The 20,874-nt window shown below is 37.3% G+C and overlaps 3 protein-coding genes across 8 annotated transcripts; 1 reads left to right on the top strand and 2 right to left on the bottom strand.

The window, feature by feature from the left end:
- Positions 1 to 336: 336 nt before the first annotated feature.
- Positions 337 to 3,951, bottom strand: LOC131928100 (splicing factor 3A subunit 2-like). The gene is made up of 2 exons (XM_059284018.1): positions 3,886 to 3,951; positions 337 to 1,596 (listed from the first exon to the last, which is right to left on the bottom strand). The coding sequence occupies exons 1-2, from the start codon at positions 3,949 to 3,951 to the stop codon at positions 337 to 339; spliced, it is 1,326 nt and encodes a 441-aa protein (XP_059140001.1).
- Positions 3,952 to 4,612: 661 nt separating this feature from the next.
- Positions 4,613 to 8,553, bottom strand: LOC131928110 (uncharacterized). The gene is made up of 4 exons (XM_059284037.1): positions 8,073 to 8,553; positions 6,956 to 7,020; positions 5,951 to 6,088; positions 4,613 to 4,980 (listed from the first exon to the last, which is right to left on the bottom strand). Exons 1-4 carry the CDS (start codon positions 8,288 to 8,290, stop codon positions 4,730 to 4,732), a joined length of 672 nt encoding a protein of 223 aa, XP_059140020.1. The 5' UTR covers positions 8,291 to 8,553; the 3' UTR covers positions 4,613 to 4,729.
- Positions 8,554 to 11,836: 3,283 nt separating this feature from the next.
- Positions 11,837 to 20,782, top strand: LOC131928104 (uncharacterized). 6 transcript variants are annotated; one of them, XM_059284026.1, is made up of 4 exons: positions 11,837 to 11,893; positions 16,681 to 16,737; positions 17,975 to 18,052; positions 18,598 to 19,813. In XM_059284026.1, the coding sequence occupies exons 2-4, from the start codon at positions 16,720 to 16,722 to the stop codon at positions 19,180 to 19,182; spliced, it is 681 nt and encodes a 226-aa protein (XP_059140009.1). In that variant the 5' UTR covers positions 11,837 to 11,893; positions 16,681 to 16,719; the 3' UTR covers positions 19,183 to 19,813. The 6 variants fall into 6 exon arrangements, with proteins under 6 accessions (XP_059140009.1, XP_059140013.1, XP_059140014.1 ...); XM_059284025.1 differs by lacking the exon at positions 11,837 to 11,893 and adding an exon at positions 14,076 to 14,243; XM_059284030.1 differs by lacking the exons at positions 17,975 to 18,052; positions 18,598 to 19,813 and adding an exon at positions 19,987 to 20,782 and having other exon boundaries at positions 11,848 to 11,893.
- The last annotated feature ends 92 nt before the right edge of the window (positions 20,783 to 20,874 follow it).

Genomic DNA, 20,874 nt, shown 5'->3' with positions numbered 1-20,874 from the left:
TTAATTTCTTGAACCACCGAAGCTGTTTTCTTCGCGTTACTAAAATACTATCATACAAAAGTTAACAGTTTAGTTTCATTAATATCTAACTATGACCTTGCTAATTGTGTTGGAAATATTGGACGCTAGGACTGAGGTATTAGTGACGTTAAACCAATATTGATTTTTTTCGTATCAGATAGATCTATCGGTGATAGATTGGGTGTAACAATGTTGAATTCTGTGTTTAAAAATGAAAGACTAATAAAGGACAGGATTAAATTGCACGACGCGTTACATTTTCAATGAGGTCAGCGTTATAATTGTGGATGGGGTTATGTTAATCTTGATGGGGAGTTAAAATGTACTTAGAAAATTGTGGTCAGGTGCACCTTGCGGGTGGAGATCTGGTGCACCTAGAGTGTGTAGGTCTAGTGCACCTAAAGGGTGGGGGTCTGGTGCACCTATTGGTAGAAAGTCTGGTGCACTTACAGGGTGGAGGTCTGGTGCATCTTGAGGGTTGAGGTCTGGTGCACCTAGAGGGTGGAGGTCTGGTGCACCTAGAGGGTGGAGGTCTGGTGCACCTATAGGGTGGAGGTCTGGTGCACCTAGAGGGTATAGGTCTGGTGCACCTAGAGGATGGAGGTCTGGTGCACCTAGAGGGTGGAGGTCTGGTGCACCTACAGGGTGGAGGTCTGGTGCACCTAGAGGATGGAGGTCTGGTGCACCTAGAGGGTATAGGTCTGGTGCACCTAGAGGGTATAGGTCTGGTGCACCTAGAGGATGGAGGTCTGGTGCACCTAGAGGGTATAGGTCTGGTGCACCTTGAGGGTGGAGGTCTGGTGCACCTAGAGGGTGGAGGTCTGGTGCACCTATAGGGTGGAGTTCTGGTGCACCTTGAGGGTGGAGGTCTGGTGCACCTATAGGGTGGAGTTCTGGTGCACCTTGAGGGTGGAGGTCTGGTGCACCTAGAGGGTGGAGGTCTGGTGCATCTAGATGGTTGAAGTCTGGTGCACCAAATAGTAGGAAGTATGGTGCACCTAGAGGGCGGAGGTTTGGTGCACATAGAGGGTGGAGGTCTGGTGCACCTAGAGGGTGGAGGTCTGGTGCACTTAGAGTGTGGAGGTCTGGTGCACCTATAGGGTGGAGGTCTGGTGCACCTTGAGGGTGGAGGTCTGGTGCACCTAGAGGGTGGAGGTCTGGTGCACCTATAGGGTGGAGGTCTGGTGCACCTTGAGGGTGGAGGTCTGGTGCACCTAGAGGGTGGAGGTCTGGTGCACCTACAGGGTGGAGGTCTGGTGCACCTATAGGGTGGAGGTCTGGTGCACCTTGAGGGTGGAGGTCTGGTGCACCTAGAGGGTGGAGGTCTGGTGCACCTTGAGGGTGGAGGTCTGGTGCATCTAGATGGTTGAAGTCTGGTGCACCAAATAGTAGGAAGTATGGTGCACCTAGAGGGCGGAGGTTTGGTGCACATAGAGGGTGGAGGTCTGGTGCACCTAGAGGGTGGAGGTCTGGTGCACTTAGAGTGTGGAGGTCTGGTGCACCTAGAGGGTGGAGGTCTGGTGCGCCTAGAGGGTGGAGTTCAGGTGCACCTAGGGCCTGTAGGTCATGTGCACCCTAAAGGCTGGAGATGAGGTGCAGCCGTTACTTTCAAAACTCAGACTCTTTAGATACCTTGCACACAACGTCACAAAAATCCTGATCCCCCCCCCCCTTCAAATGACGTCACACCTCAGTCTACAACCCCCCCCCTCTCCCCATCCCCAATTTTCTTGAACATCGATATCTTTCTGAAATATTGTCTGGTCACGGTCAGGGACATGGGACGGAGTGGTCTAGCTGTAGAGAGCGAATCCGGGTTCAAGTCAGTAGACCGTCCCTGAGTCCACCCAACTCTGATGGGTACCTAACTCACGTTAGGGAGAGTAAATGCGGCTGGGCATAGTGCTGACCACACTATCTCTTCATATGCCGAGGACACAGAAACAAGTGAACTCTACTTCACTTACCCCATAGACCGTCAGGTTTGAAAGGGAAACTTTTTTTTTTTTACTTTACGGTCAGGGTCGAGTATTTTAATTAATTTCTATCACAATTTACAAAAAAAGTTTTCAAAAAAACGGGAAATGAAGGTTAAAATTTAGTTTGTCATATTACTTTTTTTGTATGCAAAAGTGTAACTATATAAACCATGATGAACCCTTCCTCCTGTACTTAGCATATTAAATTATCAATATGGCAACCATTAATGAGATGTTTATCGCCAATGTGGCAAGCAGTTAGCGATGGGGGGGGGGGGGGGGGGGGGGGCAGGGAGGTACATATGTCCTCGGGCGCCGACCTTAGAAATGGGTTGGAAAATAAATTAAAATGTCATTTTAGCTGCATTTTTGCCTTATAAACAGTTGGGGGGGTGCAAATCAAAAGTTTGAGGGGCGGTTTGCAAATCAAAAGTTTGAGGGGGTGGGGTGCAAATTGAAAATTTGTCCCTGGGCGCCGGGAATCGTCGCTACGCCTCTGCATTAATGAGTTGGTATGGTAATCGCCAATGTTGCACCCATGCATGAGATGGTTATCGCCACACCACAGATCTCAATTTCCCGTCCGTTGAATCGATACTGACTCAAGCGCCAATCAAGCGTGACAATCAACTGAAGTGTAGAGCCATGTCACTTATATTTTCTATTGGCGTCTTCACTGTGGCACAAATGGTGTTTGATACTGCAAGTTGTTCTCCAGTCGCAATGTACGTTTGGCTGTCTCTTGTTTTGTGGTAAAAATATAATCGTGTCACATACTTTTTACCTACTACTCGCTGAGCAGTGGTGAATCTTCGATGACAATACAAGAATATCTCGTTTTTGTTCTATTTAATTAGATAGTAAATTAGTTATTTAAAACATACCTCAATAACAAATGAAAGACAACTAATTAATGACGATCAGTCTGTCGATTTGGTGTGTGGGTTTCGAGTAGATTAAGTATAATAGGTGTAAAACTCAATGTTTTAAAAACTTGAAAATATTTTCTTAAACTTAAATATTTTTTCACGACTCCCCATTCATACTTATCGATCTATAGTGCAGATGTAATAAATTTCATACGTGTCTTGACCTCGCCATAAGAATAGGTGGTCTGCACTGTGCCCAGCCGCTTTTACTCTCCGCAATGTGAGTCAGGTACCCATGAGAGCTGGGTCGGCTCAGGGACGTCTAGATCCGAACTCAATACCTTCAGGCTAGCAGCCCCATTACATCACTACATCAATGGCCCATTACATTCCTACAATAAGAGCCCCAATACATCACTACAACAACAGACCCAATACATCACTACAACAACAGACCCAATACATTCCTACAACAACAGACCCATTACATCACTACAACAACAGACCCAATACATCCCTACAACAACAGACCCATTACATCACTACAACAACAGGCCCAATATATCACTACAACAACAGACCCAATATATCACTACAACAACAGGCCCATTACATCACTACAACAACAGGCCCAATACATCCCTACAACAACAGACCCATTACATCACTACAACAACAGACCCAATACATCCCTCTAACAAGGTGTCTCTAACATTGTTTTAGCCAACATATTGATCTAATATACACAATATTGTATCCTCGTCAACGCATTGAACAAAATGGCACGACCCAATAAAGGAGATAATCCATGGCCATTAAACTTGTATTATTTATTGACGGAGACCAAATCCTATACGATGTTTTAATCAGAACCCCGGAAGCTGACGCCATTAAAATTTTTCCCCATGCTGAGTTCTTTTCCCCCATATGTCACTATGCCCTGTTCTGTTTTACCCATCTGTCACTATGCCCTGTTCTGTTTTACCCATCTGTCACTATGCCCTGTTCTGTTTTACCCATCTGTCACTATGCCCTGTTATGTCCTCCTCATATGTCACTCTGCCCTGTTCTGTCCTCCTCATATGTCACTATGCCCTGTTCTGTCCTCCTCATATGTCACTATGCCCTGTTCTGTCCTCCCCATATGTCACTATGCCCTGTTCTGTACTCCCCATATGTCACTATGCCCTGTTCTGTACTCACCATCTGTCACTATGCCCTGTTCTGTACTCACCATCTGTCACTATGCCCTGTTCTGTACTCACCATCTGTCACTATGCCCTGTTCTGTACTCACCATCTGTCACTATGCCCTGTTCTGTACTCACCATCTGTCACTATGCCCTGTTCTGTACTCACCATCTGTCACTATGCCCTGTTCTGTACTCACCATCTGTCACTATGCCCTGTTCTGTCCTCACCATCTGTCATTATGCCCTGTTCTGTCCTCACCATCTGTCACTATGCCCTGTTATGTCCTCACCATCTGTCACTATGCCCTGTTCTGTACTCACCATCTGTCAATATGCCCTGTTCTGTCCCGTCCTCGTCCCCCCAATCTGTCACAACGCACTGTTCTGTACTCCCTAGCACACAACTTCGTGATGAACTTTCATGCAAGTAAATGTTAAAGAACTACAAGTTACAAAACTGTATTTATTAAAGCCATTACAATTATATAAAACAAATGCAAATAAATGGCTTCAAATTATACATTTCATTATTTTTTAAAATTAATTAATGAATGTTAAATTAATTAGTTAAGAATGTATCCAGTACAAAACGTGTTTGCTCTCAATATTTGAGTTAGTTTCTAGCAATGTTATTCCAGGTGAAATGGATTGTTTAGCTCCAGCTCACTTCAGACGGTGTTCTTTGTGCCAATGAGTCCAGTCTCTGACGTCACAGTGCCAGTGACCACGTCAAAACTGCCGGGCAGGGTGAGGCACCGGAGAGTCCGGTTGTCGTACGCGCAGTGCTGGCACCGGATGTCCTTCGTACACCTGGTCACGCACTCCACCAGGGACCTGGCGGTGCCGGACCAGAGAGAGGGAGCCCCGGGGGTGGGGGCCTTGCCGTGGGTGAAGCGGACTTGGAACTGTAACCACGTGTCTATTCATACAAGAACACAAAAACAGATTTTTCTAAACATTTTTTTTTAATGTAACCACGTGTCTATTCATACAAGAACACAAAAACAGATTTTTCTAAACATTTTTTTTTAAATTAAAAGTAACACATTCTTCATTTAAAACCTAAATATTATTTCACCTGGTTACTTAAGTAATTGAAGTAGAATACAAAATCGAAAGCTACTTGATAATAAAATTTAATCTTAATTACTTTAGTAAATAGGAAATCAATGTAAAGTAAAATTATTAGGAAAACAAAAAAAAAAAGATTATAATACCATGCATAAATTTCTTTGACCCGAAAAGGCAATACCACAGGTCAGAAAGGAAAATAAAGAAAAATGAAAAACGACTCCCGCAATTTATCGACAGCACGGCAAAGAGGTTGTCATAAAAAGCCACATATTTTACTGACGTTATAGTTTTAGACAGAAAGTTTAAGGCAAAAATCGGAAAATGGATGTTTAAATTTTCTTTATTAATTTTTAAGGGTCTAAATAAAGTTATTCAAACTTAAAGTTAAAGATAGTTACAGGCTTTGGTAAAAAATAAAGTAGAGTAAGTACCACTTCCGATTATCGGAAATCGCTCAAAAGTTGATGGAAAACTAAAATTCGATATAGTTTTATATATTGAATCTTGTCAACCTTATGGAAACGGTACTTGTGTTCTCGTGTTTAGCTTATGAACACAAACGGACAGGATGGCAAAACATGGTTTTTCAGCTCTGGAAGGTTGTAAAAGTAAAAATTTGCTCAATTTAGATTTCTCCATGATTACATTGCATCCTTTATATTCGGTATACGATGAAATGGGGATGTTAAACAGGCGAAAACTGTCATAACTTCATTTAATTTGTGTGCAAGATTACAATACTCTATCTATATCATGTCTACAAGAAAGTAAAAACGTGACACACACAAATTGAGGGGGAAAAATGGGCCACTCACACATCCCGCACATGGCCATGAACTGTGAGGAACAACTGAAAGTCCCCAACAACTGCGTTGTCCGAAAACGGACACACTTGTCCGTTGGCAAATTGTCCGGCTCATCGCTGGCCCATAGAGCCCAGGAGACAGGTATACCTGGAAGAGAGCACCCAGACCAGCATAAAATATGCGCACAGTGAAGATAGAAAATAGTTTAACGCTTAGGCTAAGACTATGTTTAACTAGAGATAAACTGTAAGGGATCTTATTTTGTGGCTAATATTCTACAGTGCAACTAATCGATGGGAGGCGAAAGCAAAAAGTCAAGTTGAAAAAGTGATGTTTGCTAAAACCTGCTATTTCTACCAAAAATATAAGAAAAAACTTCAGATTAATGCTAATATTACATCACACACTTTTATGTAAATTATCCCCCCCCCCCCCCCACACACACACACGCTCACACACCTAACGTAAATTACTTAACGTTTAGGTAGAACAAGTAACAAAGGAAATTTCTATTTCTAATAGTCACCTCCACCTTCCCCCCCCCCACCCCCACCCCCACCCCCCCCCCCCACACACACACACACACAAAGGCGACGAAATACTTTGTCACTAAAAAAAAACGTATTTTTAGAATGAAGGACTGTTATTACATCGTTTAAGTGAGGAAATCGTTTGTTACATCTTTGTTAGAAACAATTAAAACCATAAATGGTTATTCTTTTTTGCTGCTGCTGTTGTTTTGTTTTGTTATTGTCTGGTTTTGTTTGTTTGTTTTTTGTTTTGTTTTGTTATCGTCTTGTTTTGTTTGTTTGTGTTTGTTGTTTTTTTTTGTGCTGTTTTTTTTTCTTTTTTTTTCCTTTTTTTTTTATTTTTGTTATTGTTGATAGTTTTTAAAAGAAAATTAAAATTTGGGCGTAAAGTATTTGAAATATGGACGAATTCTATGTGTACATTTCATACTTTAAAAATTTGCCGTAATAAAACTGGTGGGGAAAAAAACTCGAACAGTTGTACCTGTGTCCCACATGTGCATGCTTTGGCTCTCCGAGTAGTGCATACCAACCCAGTACTGCTGGGCACTGAAAACAAAGGGATTCGAACCTTTAATCATGGAACCATAGAGCTGGCTCAACTCAAATTTGTTTTAAGTTATAAAAAGTTAAAGCTAAAATTACATTTAAAACGATTAAAATAAATACAAATGTAAGAAATAAGAAGGAAACAACATAGTTTTTAAAAATTTTAAATTATTTTTAAAAGCATAATGCAATGGAAACAAAAAAAAAAGAAAAACACGTTTAAGTTGAAGAAATAAGAGAACAGTCCCAAAATTATTTTTCTTTTAAATGGAAAACAATGTTACTTGGAGACTAGAAAAGCTATTTACGTTTAAATTAAAAACTATTTTTTTTTTCATATAAAGTAAAAATCAACTAAATTATTGTTCGACGAACTCCACCCCCACCCCCCATCCCCCATATGTGGACGTCCACAAAAATTTCGCAAAACTTACTACCAATTTACTTTTTCAATAACATGTATTGTGTACCTAATAACTGATATATGCCTTTAGTATTTTGATAATTTTTATTATTAGACATTAGAAGTAGAATCTAGAGATGTCTTTATTTAACACGAGCAATGTCGTCTTAATTTCACTTTTTACATCCAGGATACGAGTTTTATGTTTGTTTTTAAAATGTTTGTACTACGACCTTAAAAAAAACATGTCACGATTGGGATAAAGTTTTAAATTAAACCTGGGAAAACTAAAAGATGAAAACAATTTTTATTTTGAAAAATAATAATTTTGAAATATAGATCTATCTGCTAATCTAAAAACCCGAACTAGAAATGAGAAAAAAAGTAACTGACTTTAAATTAAATGGGAAAAAAATATGACGTTAAAGGTGAAAGTATCTACTATTCAAAAAAACGATTTCTAATAAAATAAAAAAACGGATTTCTAACGGAAACCAAATTTTAAAACTTGCAAAACTTGCCTCTAAATTGAAATCAATTCAGAAAACAGATTTATAATAAATTAAGAAAACATTCTAAATTATAAACTTCAATCTTATTTCAACATCAATAAGCGACAAAGAAGATTGTATAGCCTGTAAATACTTGCCCGGGTGTCTTAATCAGCTTCAGGGCTGTTGTTGTGGTCTGGTTCGAGTCCACAATCGCCAGACCATCAAACCCCAACTGCACGCATTTCTCCAACGCCTGGGAATTATTCCTGAGCTGATCATCTAGCACGTACAACTGACCACCACTTCTGGACACCAGAAATACGGCCAATGTCCCCAGTAACAACAACACAGCACTCTCACATGACGAATACATTTTTATTCACACCAGCAACCGTTTCAGCTAAGCCCAGTAATTCAAATGCCAAAAACACCTCAAAATTCTTAATACATATATCTATTTCTTCTTTTACTAATAAATCTACCAATATCCAAAAGTATATTCCTCTTTAGATCTTAATATATTTACCGGCAATGAAAGTGAAACACACATTATCACTTAGCGCAGTTTGCAATGTTGTGCCAGACTTTTGTACAAGTGCGTGCCAGGTTTTTTCTTTCACGAGCCGAAACAAATATTGTTTCAATCGATGTTTGGGCGACTCCATCGAGCGCTGGCTCAATGGTTGATTTGTGTAGGCCTACTCCCCTCGTCCAATAGGTTAGGTTCGCTGACATACAACGTATTATTAATATTTCGATTTTTATTTATATATTAATACCATGATGAAAGCCAACATGCAACCATTTTTGTTGTTATTATAATCTATTTTAACATAACAGCATATAAGTTATGCGATTACGTTAATTATGACTAATTTCGAGATCTAAGTGCTTAAATTACTTTAGTCGAAAAATAAATATTTTGAGAAAACAAAAGTTCACGCATTTAATTAAATGGACATGGCCTAGAACAGTCGCGACATTATTTGAAAAGCCCCTTAATTTTTTTTTTTAATCAGACCATGTTGTTAAAATAAATAAGGCTATAAAAATCTGACTGTTTGATTTTTGTTGGACTTCAGTATAATGATTGGATGTATAATTTAATGTTTTTTTAGTATTTTTGGTAATTAAACAATTTTTTGTCTAAAAAAGCCACACACAAAAATGTAAACAAAAATGGCAGAACTTTGTTATGTGGTTAGAAAAAACAATCATTTTTAAAAAAAAAAACTTTATCGGCAAAGTTTTGGCAACAAATTACTTTACAGAATATCAATCACGGAGTTCCTGTACAGCCAATCAATATTTGTCTTGCGAAAGTAAAACTTAACTTTATAATTTAGGTTTGATGAAAATAAATTGAAATGTAGCCTTCAAAATAAAAATATGTTCACGTTCTCTGGATTTGCAACTTTCGTAACATTGATTTTAAAATATCAAATTTCAATAATTCTTTTCAGGCCTGATTTTTTTTTCCTGCTGTTGATGCAAAACGTTAAAAAAAACACGTGATTTTTATCTATGTCAACAAAATAACGGAAGAACTCTCGTCAACTCGGTCATTCCCTTTGGCTCGATTATACTAAAAGAGTACGAGCGTTGCTTTGATTTTCACAAAAGTGTGACCTCAGTACTTTTAGCACTAGGGTATTCATATTAAAAAGAAAGCTATATAAGGCAAACTTATAAAGAATGAATTTTAAAGATTACGTGTCGTTGGAAAAAAATAAAATATCCGATTTATTTTTTAATGCTATAGGTATCAAATTTGTAATTACAGCATAAAACGATCTGTTACATTTTTTTCGAATATGTGGAGTTTTTAGAACAAATCTTAGTGTCATTTTATTTGTCTGAAAAAACTGAATATTATTCTGGCCACACTATCTCTTTATATGCCCAAGCTATAGATTAGAATATAGAAGCTAAAAAAGTGATATGTGGGTCCAATACACACTTTCTCATTATACGCCCAAGCTATAGATTACTATAGAAGCTAAAAAGCGATATGCGGGTCCAAAAGTGTACTTTTATCACGAAGTACAAATAGCCCCATAGATTGTAATTGATTTTCAAATGGTTTTTTTTCAGCTCGAGATAATTCATTTTTAGTTACTTTAAAAGTTTCGGAAAATATATTTTTTACTTAACACTTAGCCTATTACAGTGACTTTGCTTTTGTAGCACACTGTAAGCCCTTAACTTGCTTTTTAAGATTGTTCTAGATAAGTTAGGATTATTTGTTTGTTCTTTGTACCTTTTTAAAACTGGGCAGACCGTTCACCTGATGGTAAGGCCTGAGGTTGCTGGGTGAATGTTAATTCACATCTCTAGTCACGGCCTAAGGGGTGTGTGTACAATCAATCAAGCATGGAAACCTGATATTACAAATATCGATACTGTTTTGGCGAACCAGTTGACATAGATTGGATTTCGATGTTAGGTTAGAATCGATTTCTTGAGGTTTGTTTGGGAAACGAGTAAAGTCACTGTCGAAGCTAACTCCACTTTATTCACTATTTTTTCTGTTGCCATTTTTTTACGACTACTTTTTATGACGATCTGTGTGTTTCGTGTGCGAATCTTTGGCAAAAAGAAGAAAATCAATGTATCACCGATAATACGACAATCACGTTGTTGACTTTGTGGCATAGAAAATTAGTGACATTAGCTGATAAAATAATCGAAGATAATCCCAAAAAAATAATTAAATCACGAACATTACTTTAACATGTAGTAAATCTACAATGTGGCATTAAGTCTAGATTATAATTATAGGCTAGTAGACCCAGTGGCGTAGCGAGGTCGGGTTTCACCCGGTGCGGCACTTAATGGTGTCACCCCCCAGAGGCGTTGCGAGCGACCCTTCCCGGGGACAAACTTTTAAGTTTTCGATTTGCACCCCACCCCCTCAAACTTTCGATTAGCACCCCCCCCTCAAGTTTTCGATTTGCACCCCCCCCCCCCTCAAACTTTCGATTTGCACCCGCCCCTCAAGTTTTTCTCTATATTTTGCTATTTTATGCCTTGGTGTCACCCCCCTAAATGGTGTCACCCGGTGCGGGGACCCCCCCGCCCCCCCCCCCCCCCCCGCTACGCCCCTGAGTAGACCTAGAGTGCCGCATTTAGTGTATTTTTTTTTAAATATAGTAAACCTATTTTGAAAGGTAAGCTTTTATGAATTTTTTTCTGGGAGAGGGGTGGGGTAGAGGGAGGGCGGATTGATCTTTAAAACCTGGCGGTCTATGAGAAAGATGAAGTAGAGTTCTCCTGTTACAGAATTTTTAAATCCAGCATATGAAGGTGAGAACTACACCCAGCTGCCTTTACTTTCTTTAACGTGAGTCAGGTACCCACCTGAGCTAGGTGACCTGGAGACGTACCATGGATCCCAGCCCGGAATTCGAAATCTAGACTTTTGGGTGATAAGATATTATACAATTTTATTCTGCATCTTACAAGTCAGTGAGTCACATATTATGAGTCGGTACAACATGCAACCTCCACCACAGGCCAACTCAAGATGACATTGTCAAGAATCTTTGCCTAGAAAACTTGACATTTATAATTATTATTTCCAAAATATTTTTTTTCTTTTGCAAATAAACTTTTTACCTCAAGTGCGAAGAACAAAATCAAACTAAATGTATTATCTTTCACATATGTTACAATTTTACCTGAAAAGTTATGCAAATTACTTCCTTTTATTTGTATGTAGATGATAAACTAAATTTAAAGTTACATAGAAAAAAAATCAAATGTGTGTTTGTAATTATGACTGATTTTGATTGTATTTCTGTTTAGGTTTTACGCTTACGTTTGCATTTCTGCTCCTATTTCTGTTCGTGATTGTAGTTTAACATTAATCCAAATTACGGGCAGCGCTTGGTATTTGCTGCGTAATAGGCACACAAATCACGATCCTTTTGCAGATACGTTTTCACAAAGGCCAGTGCAGGGCCTGGCTGGGACAGTAAGTTACTTTATCCTAATATATAATTCCCCATGTGCGCACTTCTCTCTCTCTCTCTCTCTCTCTCTCTCTCTCTCTCTCTCTCTCTCTCTCTCTCTCTCTCTCTCTCTCTGTCTGTCCGCAAAATATTTTCGCCAGATATCACGTCAGAATCGGCAGCGATATATGGATACCTTTATACGGACTTTTGTTGAAAATAATATGTTAGATGTTTTAAATGTATAACCACAATTTTATGTAAAGAAGAAAAATAAAAAATAAAGGCGTATTCGAATGTAGAGAAACAGTTTTTTTATGCAACAGGAAAAGCGTTTATAATTGTGAAAAAGAATGCATAAAACAGTGACGTCACTAATGTTTATACAATAACTAATGACGTCATCTGCCGTGTTTAGAATAAAAAGAAATGAACTATTTCATTCAAATTTGATTTAAATCTACGTACGCTATAAAACTTATACAATACAATTTTGCTCGGGCTAAACTTTAAAAAAATTCTATTAGGATTCTAGATCTAGAGATTCTAGATCTAGATCTAGATGATCTAGATCTACGGAAAAACTAGATGTAGAGCCTACCCAGATCTAGAATCTGTTAAAATAAAACATTTCTATACTAAATTATTTCAGGCCTTAATTACTTTATTGAAATCTGTGTTTACCTATGCAATTTGCTAATCTCTATAATATATAAAGCAAAGTTGTCGGGTGCCCGGCGCTTCAAATTTGGCAGGATCTTGCCTTGGGGCGACAGAACACGGGGACCGGTTGGCCAAAAAGTCTACGGTGAGGGGGTCAAAACTGACCTCGACTGACCGGCGCCTTATATGAGCTATAAATCGGAAAAAAATGTCCACGTAGGAACCTCTTCATAACTCCTGAGGTCGTAGACCGACCCTCGGGCGAATTAATGAAGCTTTCAAATTCTCAATCTAAATCTATAAAACCCCACGTTCGCACCTCTCTCTCTCTCTCTGTCTGTCCGCAAAATATTTTCGCCGGACATCACGTCAGAAACGGCAGCGATATATGGAGAACTTTATACGGACTTTTGTTGAAAATAATATGTTAGATGTTTTAAATGTATAACCACAATTTTATTTAAAGAAGAAAAATAAAAATTTAAGGCGTATTCGAATGTAGAGAAACAGTATTATTTATGCAACCGGAAAAGCATTAATGGATGTGAAAAAGAACGCATAAAACTGTGACGTCACTATTGCTTATACATTAACTAATGACGTCATCTGCCGTGTTTAGAATAAAAAGAAATGAACTATTTCATTCAAATTTGATTTAGATCTACGTACACTATGAAATGTATACAATACAATTTTTCCGGCCTAAACTCATAAAATTTATTTTATGTATTTGGATTCTAGATCTAGAGATTCTAGATCTAGACTAAATCTAAATCTAAATCTACGCAATAACTAGATCTAGACGTAGACGCTAAGATCTAGATTTAGACTCTAACTTCTCTAAAATCAATTCCAAAAATAAATTTCTATATTAGGACTAAACTATTTCAAGACTTATTTATTTTATACAAAATCTTTGTTTGGAACTGGCTAATTTGGGATAAAAAAATTAATTTGAAAGAATAGGCATATTCGCGTAAGTTAAGATTTTAAAATACCTGTTTCATTCTCCGTATATTATAAGGTGCCTAAATAGCGGAAATGTTAGTGTACATTAAACCACGCAGGTGGTGCGGGTTCGAGACACACCAAGTCAACTTGGTTAATGTATTTTTTTTAATTATGCTCGGGCTAAACTTAAAAAAAAAATTCTTTTAGGAATCTAGATCTAGATTGTCGGGTGTCCGATAGGGCACTTCCCGGCGCCGCAGGCGCTTCAAATTTGGCAGGACCTTGCCTTGGGGCGACAGAACACGGGGGCCGGTTGGCCGAAAAGTCTACGATGAGGGGGTCAAAACTGACCTCGACTGACCGGTACCTTATACGAGCTATAAATTTAAAAAAAAATGTCCACGGAGGAACCTCTTCATAACTCTTGAGGTCGTAGACCGACCCTCGGGCGAATTAATTAAGCATTCAAATTCTCAATGTTTTCGAAAGCCTAAGCGAAGCTGGGCAGCATGCCTAGTGTTTTCGAAAGCCTAAGCGAAGCTGGGCAGCATGCCTAGTTTTTAAATATTCCTTGAAAGTTAAGGGGAGATCACTCCCGCTTATTTAAAGTTATTTAATACCTGATCTGATACTGATAAGTGTATGACAAAGATTATAGATTAAGTGATTAGGCCCTAAGATAGGGAATCGATCTAGATATCTACTTTCTAGAGTCTCACTCAGTCTACTCCATATCAGTCACAAGTCAAGTACTCACAGGTTCTAGTTCTAGCTAGAGTAGCTTAGTAGCTAGATCTATAGGATTTTTTTATAGGCCTACCCTACCTACTGAATTACTTGTACAATGTACTTAGAGTCTAGATTCGACTCTAGATCTAGTTACTACACTACTTACCAGATTCTTAGTTCTAGATCTAGATTTCTAACTACTAACTAATAATTTTAATTTAATTTAGAATATTAGATTATTTTAGATGTAGACAGTAGAAGAATCTATAATATTCTATAGAGTCCTTGCAAACACGTGACCTAAATCACGTGATACCTACGCCCGCCGCCACAGTGGTGTACATCAGACGTAAACACAATCAGCTGTTCGCCAGTGCTGGACGTGTTCACCGTATGTAAAGAATCGCGCCCGCGGAAAAATATGTTAAAAAACTTGAACTCTTAGGAATTGAAGATCCTTATACAGTTATTGACAGTTTCGTGGATAATATAAATATGTGGCCGAAATTTCTAAATAAAAATACTGTTAGTAATACCGTTTGCGTTTAGAGTTTAAGTAGACGAAGCTGATCAAATGCAGTAAGAGGTTATCTACTGTAGCAAACGTGAGACCACTTAACTCCTACAAAACCCACACTACAACGGCTAATATAATCCACGGGTAATAACCAATCTGGATAGCATGTTATACAATTTAAGACCCTTATAATCCAGCAGGGAAGTAATCTCATAATGGCTGCCCCCACCTGTATCTAGCCCACAATAAAACCAAAGAGGAGTCTGCCCTGCCCTCCCCTGAAAATGTCTCACCTCCGTGATACCCAGCCCCACAGAGATAGTATTTCTTATATAATTTTGACCCTCAGGGCCCAGCAGGGAGAACAAAGGGGAAAGTCCCACTGCTCTCCCCTCAACACTTCTCACCTCGGTGTCATGTTATGTCATTTATAGCACACATGGCTTATCAGGGGAAAGCATTAAGGCATTAAGAATCTTAACTCTGGACAGCTACACACTAGTATACTAGCTACACACTAGGTGCCTACTGTAAACTACTAGACTGTAGGCCCTATGTAGACCTGCAATTGTATCAATTGTAGACTGGGTCCATTGTTATTATTCTAAACCATCTCACTTATAATGTTTCTAGCTTGATTTGTTTCTTTTATAAACAGTGGATTTAAAAAAAAAATGTAGCCTAATCATTAACCAAATAATAATAATGTGGTTATTTGTTGTTGGCTGGTATGATCTAGATTGTACTACTAGGCTACAAAAACTTAGTAGACCAATTACTAGATATGAATTTGAATTTAATTAAACTCAGTCCAGTATCAGATACATATTGCTGTAAAAGACAACAAAGTAGGTAGGCCTTAGTAATTTATTAAAGCCTTCTACTACAATAATATCAACTACATGCTTGTATAAAGTTTTTACAATTTAATTTAAGTAGCAGATTCTAGATCTAAGTCTAGTCATATAGGCCTAATCTATTTCAATTTCAGAAAATTTCGTTTGCTAAAAAAATGATTAGATAATAGAGCGAGATTTTAGATCTTAGAGACAATTAAATGCTTTATTAGGCCTATTATGACTACTTTTGATTTATTATGGGTGTATTTTGAATCGAATGTAGATCTAAAGTAATTAAATTTAAGTAAAGAAGTAGATTCTAGATTCTATGTCTACCCAGCGGAGCCAGGTATTAGGCCTACTATTAGATCTTATTATTCTTATTAGCCTATTACTTTTGACTTTGTCTTTTACTATTAGTATTTGTGAAGGTCGAGCATATTTGTTTTATTAATAGTTATCTTTTATAATTAAAATGAAGTTTATTATTTTACTGTCCTTACATGAAACAAAGTATCGAGAACTGCATTTGATCAGATTCGGCTACTTTAACTCTAAACGCAAACAGTATTACTAACAGTATTTTTATTTAGAAATTTTGTCCACATATTTATTTATACGAAACTGTCAATAACAGTATAAGGATCTTCAATTCCTAAGAGTTCAAGTTTTTTAACGTATTTTTCCTTTTCCGCGGGTGCGGTTCTTTACATACGGTGAACACGTCCAGCGCTGGTGAACACGTCCAGCGCTGGCGAACAGCTGATTGTGTTTACGTCTTGTGTACACCACTGTGGCGGCGGGCGTAGGTATCACGAACGGACGTGACGTCATATGAAAGAACTCTATAGGCCCTATATATATAGTATATATATAATTAATTAATTATATATTAGAAATTCTAATTCTATGTATATAATTTTTATTTAGTTAAGAGTAGACTAAGACTCCTTACACATTACAATAACAATCAATTTAATTTACATTCTAAGAAACATTTAACATACCAGTCACAACTGAGCAGGGCTAAGTGAAGGCAGTAGGCTAAATGATGAGTTTTATTATGTGCCTATGTAATCTGTCTTTAATCAGTATTTTTTTCTTATTTCAGCCTGCTTTCATCAGAATTTAGAAAACATCTGCGGCTACAATGGTCATCTTAGCTAAGGTAACAATGGATTTACAACTTTTACTTTTAGACTGAGTTAAAAATAATACATTTATTTTTAAAACCTCCCAGTAGCATAAGTTGTATCTGGAACCTCTTACTTGACTAGAGCAGCTTTTTAAGCTCTGTTTAGTTTTCGTATTGCTAAATTAAATATAGGAAATCAATTCTCTAGGCCTAATTGGGTAAAAAAAAATTATTTAAAATACTAGCCATATAGGCCTATGTAACTAAATTTAAAAAATATACAAAAATGCTCTTTACCATGTATGGACAAAGAACCTTGGATCGAACCCCACCGTGGACTAACCACCTATGGTCACAACCCATCATCAAAGCATGTGTAGTCAAAGCCCAGCAAACCAAATCTCAGTTCGATAGGACTTCTTTTTTTTTTAGAGTCGCATAAATTTCGTTATTTAAATTATTAGCTATATCAACCTATTAATTAATACAATAATTGTGTGACTGCTTTATTTTTAACTCTCACAAAACAATAAGTCCAGTCCAAAACAAAATCAAATTCTTTTCAAGGTCTGAGCACATCCCTGATTACAGTAACATTTTCACATTATATTTTTAGATTCTTTAAACCTTGTATGAAATTGTATGCTCCACTATATTTATCTGCACAACAACACATAATCTTCAGACTCAGAACAGGCCACAACAGACTAAAACAACACATGCATAAAAAACTAAAAGTTGATTAAGGCAAAACTTGCCCATGTGGCATGGCCCGGGAGAATACAGAGCATGTTCTTTAGGACTGTTTCTTATATTAGTTATATAGCCTGGCATGATCCAAATACTGTTATTAATACTTAGATCTAAATTATTCAGAATAATTTAGAGGCTCAAATTGGGTGGAACATTTAAAATTAAACCTTTCAGAGATATTGCTTTAATTTGATACAGAAATAGGTATAAATGTGCCATTAATCACGCTACAAACGATTAAAAAATTAACAAACGGAACCCATCCATGAACAACAGTAAAAAATAAAATTTTGATAATAGGGGGCATAAACTTAGTGTCAAAAGACAAGACATCTGATGGAATCGAACCAGCAACTTCCAGCACAGCATTCACCCACATTTCCACTCGACCACACAACTTCATGCTTAATTTAGTGTAACCCATCTATGGTGACTGCCTACCTCTTCTTAGTGGTTGCACCAGCTCTGAATTCTTTAAACATAATTAAACTTACTGGGTTTTTTTTTCCCCTTTCAGAATGTTGCGGAAATGAGTTTGTTTAGTGTAAATACAAAGCTCAGGTTCAGATGCTCGACCAGTTGCAAACTTTTTAGGGTATTTCTTTTCCACCAACTGAAACCTTGTATTTCTTCTTCTTCTTCGTTCTTAATTTTAGTGTTGGAAGGAATCCCCCTCCAACACAATTAAGGATACGTGTCAACAGGTAATGTGCCATTGAGGCCATTGACTCCGATTTCGTGCTGCTTTTCTTTTTGAATTTGCTTCCATAGCTTTTGCCCAACCAAGAACAAACTACAAGGCAGCAGTTGTTTGATTTTGGAGTTGTCTCTCCTAGAAGAGTGGCTGTCCCCAGCTAATAAGCCTCATCTGCCCGAGGGTTCGAACTCGAGACTTTTCGGTTTAGCAACCATTAGCTTTTACTGACTCTATCAAATTTCACTAGTATTGCAAAACAAATTATCCCTTGCTCAATGACTTGTATCTTAAAAAATCTTATATGTTGGGGCATTAAATGTTGAGGTACTATTGTACTTGATACTTTACAAGTCTTCCATGTTCATCATCCTTAATAAACCTGTCGTTAAAACTTAAAACCCTTTCACACATTAATTACTAATCTCATAATATTTAATTTTTAGACTAATGAAGTCATTGTGATGAAATACATACAAATACTACAACATGCTGGGAGATACCTTCAACATTCTGACAAATCTTTGGCGAGACAGACAGAACATTTGAAAGACTTTTTTCACTATTTTGGAGATTCTTACTTTCTGTTACAAAAACACAAGGAAGCTAAAGTGGATATGAAACATTACTTGTTGGCCACACCAGAGATTAGCCTAGAAAGCAAGTCACTGGCAGGTTCTTTCCTGGACAAGAAGGGTTTGGTCTGTAAATTCCTTACAAAAAGTAGTTGTTATCTACACGATTACACCAATCCTGTAGTATTTAATACAGTGCTATCTGGAAGGGAGATTTTCTTCACCTCATTTGCAGAGATCCCATTATCTAGAGAAGGGCATAATGGACAATTTAAGGATTTCATTGATGTGGAGATGAGAGATGCTTTGTCAAAATTTAATGAAAGAGCTGAGTTGTGGACAAGCTTTTTCTTGTTTCATTCAACTGAGGTGCTACCTTCTAATGTTCCTCAGAGCCATTGGTGGTGGTATAAGACTGCTGAGAAAAAAATAGATCTTAAAACTTTTGATTATTAATTCAAATAGGCCTACACATGAATGGCACCTGTAAAGTTGAGTAATAAAGAAAATTGTTGAAATAACTAAAGTCTTAGGTAGATTTTGTAGACCAGAAGCTCAAGTTCAGTTTGCCTGGTATGCCTGCACATGCTATTGGGTGATGATGATGAAAAAATTGATTCAAATGATGTTTTCTGTAGTTAAATAAACAGAATTCCGTGGCAGTCTGGATAAAGTCTGGAATTTTGAAAAGTGAATTTCAGACCAAAAAAGTCTGGAATTTCATTTTGGAAGTTTAACTCCTCCACAATGTCCACATTTCCCGACTAACCAAAAGTTTATTTTTAGTGGTTTTACTTCACATTTTTTTCCAATGTAGACTGCATGGGTTGACACTAAGTATACTCCATATAAATCTAAGCCTATTGTTTAGGTCCAGTTTCTCTTTGCTCTTCTTGTGATGACCTCATATGCTAATTGTTTGGAACATGTGGGCTACGGCTACAGAATATTAACAAATATTCTGACAGTTTTATACTGTATCATATACGGAACATAAAGGCTGCATTATAATTGTGCATAAAATCCAAATAGATATTTTGACGTTTCACATCCTTGCGGATCAAAAAAACATCATTTGGCAATTTAGTCCATGTCTGTTTTAGTAGAATTAGTTTTAGTGGAGCCAGTGTGGTAAAGTTGAACGTTACTCCTTGTTAAGTAACATGAAACAAATTCAACATAAGCAGATAACACATCCATTTTTTTTATTATTAATTTAGTTTCTCTAATTACCTAGTTAAAGTTTTTTTATTATTCTAGGACACAGTAATTCTTATGAATAAAGCAGCATCACTACTTAGAAGGGCCAAGAGATACATTGGTTTAGCCAAGAACAAGGAAGCAAGTTCATTGCCTGTAGAACTGTTCTATGCCAACCTTACGGATTCCATACTGCATGTTAGGAAGGAACATAGCAATGATTTTAATCTGACAGAATACATGACCGCAACACCTGAAATGTTGAGACTCAGCAGGACAATAGCCAACAAATATATTGATAACCTCCAGCCTGTCACCTACACTATGCAGTTTCATATCCTGTATTTAGGTGGATTTGGCTATTTCCTGAGACCATCCAATGTCTGTAGAGTCAGGTCAGGCATGGAATTTTTCTTCACTTCATTTGCTGAGATTCCAGTAACAAAACGTGACAATGTCTTGTTAAAAAATTGTGTTGCTCCATGTAGTGAACTACTTCAAGAATTTGATGAAGCCCTTAGGCATTGGACCCAATACTACCAATTCAAAGAAGATGAAATCATCCCTACTAACATCCCAGAGAGTCATTGGTGGTGGGCATTGACTGCCCAGAAAAAACATGACAAGCTGTTTATATCTTAAGTTTTCTAAAAATGATGCTGTGAGATTTTTATTTCATATATTTATAATATATATTGACTTAATTAAAGTGTGCATGTATAACCAACAGAATGATTAGTGCTAAAATTGTTAACTTATTAACATTTATTTCCAAATATTTCAATGAAATGGATATTGGTAGGTTTGAATATTTTTTTTTAGGTTAAAATTAAAATGAATAACATAATTTTTATATATTGCACTTACAACTTAAGTAAAAATAAAATGTCATTGTCAATGATAAAGCAAGTTGTTTACGTTGTGGGTTACATCTGTACTGGTTTGTTA

The sequence above is a fragment of the Physella acuta genome, unplaced genomic scaffold (assembly GCF_028476545.2).
Source record: "Physella acuta isolate Inbredline_101_S28 unplaced genomic scaffold, ASM2847654v3 ptg001463l, whole genome shotgun sequence".
Taxonomy (NCBI): Eukaryota; Metazoa; Mollusca; class Gastropoda; family Physidae; genus Physella; species Physella acuta.
Note: the sequence above shows the minus strand (reverse complement) of the source record. Positions and strands in the feature narration are given on the sequence as shown.

Coding starts and splice junctions, on each gene's coding strand:
- LOC131928100 (XM_059284018.1), bottom strand. CDS start 3,951: ATGAGGAGGACAGAACAGGGCAGAGTGACATATGAGGAGGACATAACA. Junction 1,597..3,885: donor CAGGGCATAGTGACAGATGG/GTAAAACAGAAC, acceptor TCCAGCCTTTAG/GGTGCACATGACCTACAGGC.
- LOC131928110 (XM_059284037.1), bottom strand. CDS start 8,290: ATGTATTCGTCATGTGAGAGTGCTGTGTTGTTGTTACTGGGGACATTG. Junction 7,021..8,072: donor AAGCTGATTAAGACACCCGG/GCAAGTATTTAC, acceptor CTTTGTTTTCAG/TGCCCAGCAGTACTGGGTTG. Junction 6,089..6,955: donor CATGCACATGTGGGACACAG/GTACAACTGTTC, acceptor GCTCTCTTCCAG/GTATACCTGTCTCCTGGGCT.
- LOC131928104 (XM_059284026.1), top strand. Junction 18,053..18,597: donor CCAGTTGCAAACTTTTTAGG/GTATTTCTTTTC, acceptor TTTAATTTTTAG/ACTAATGAAGTCATTGTGAT.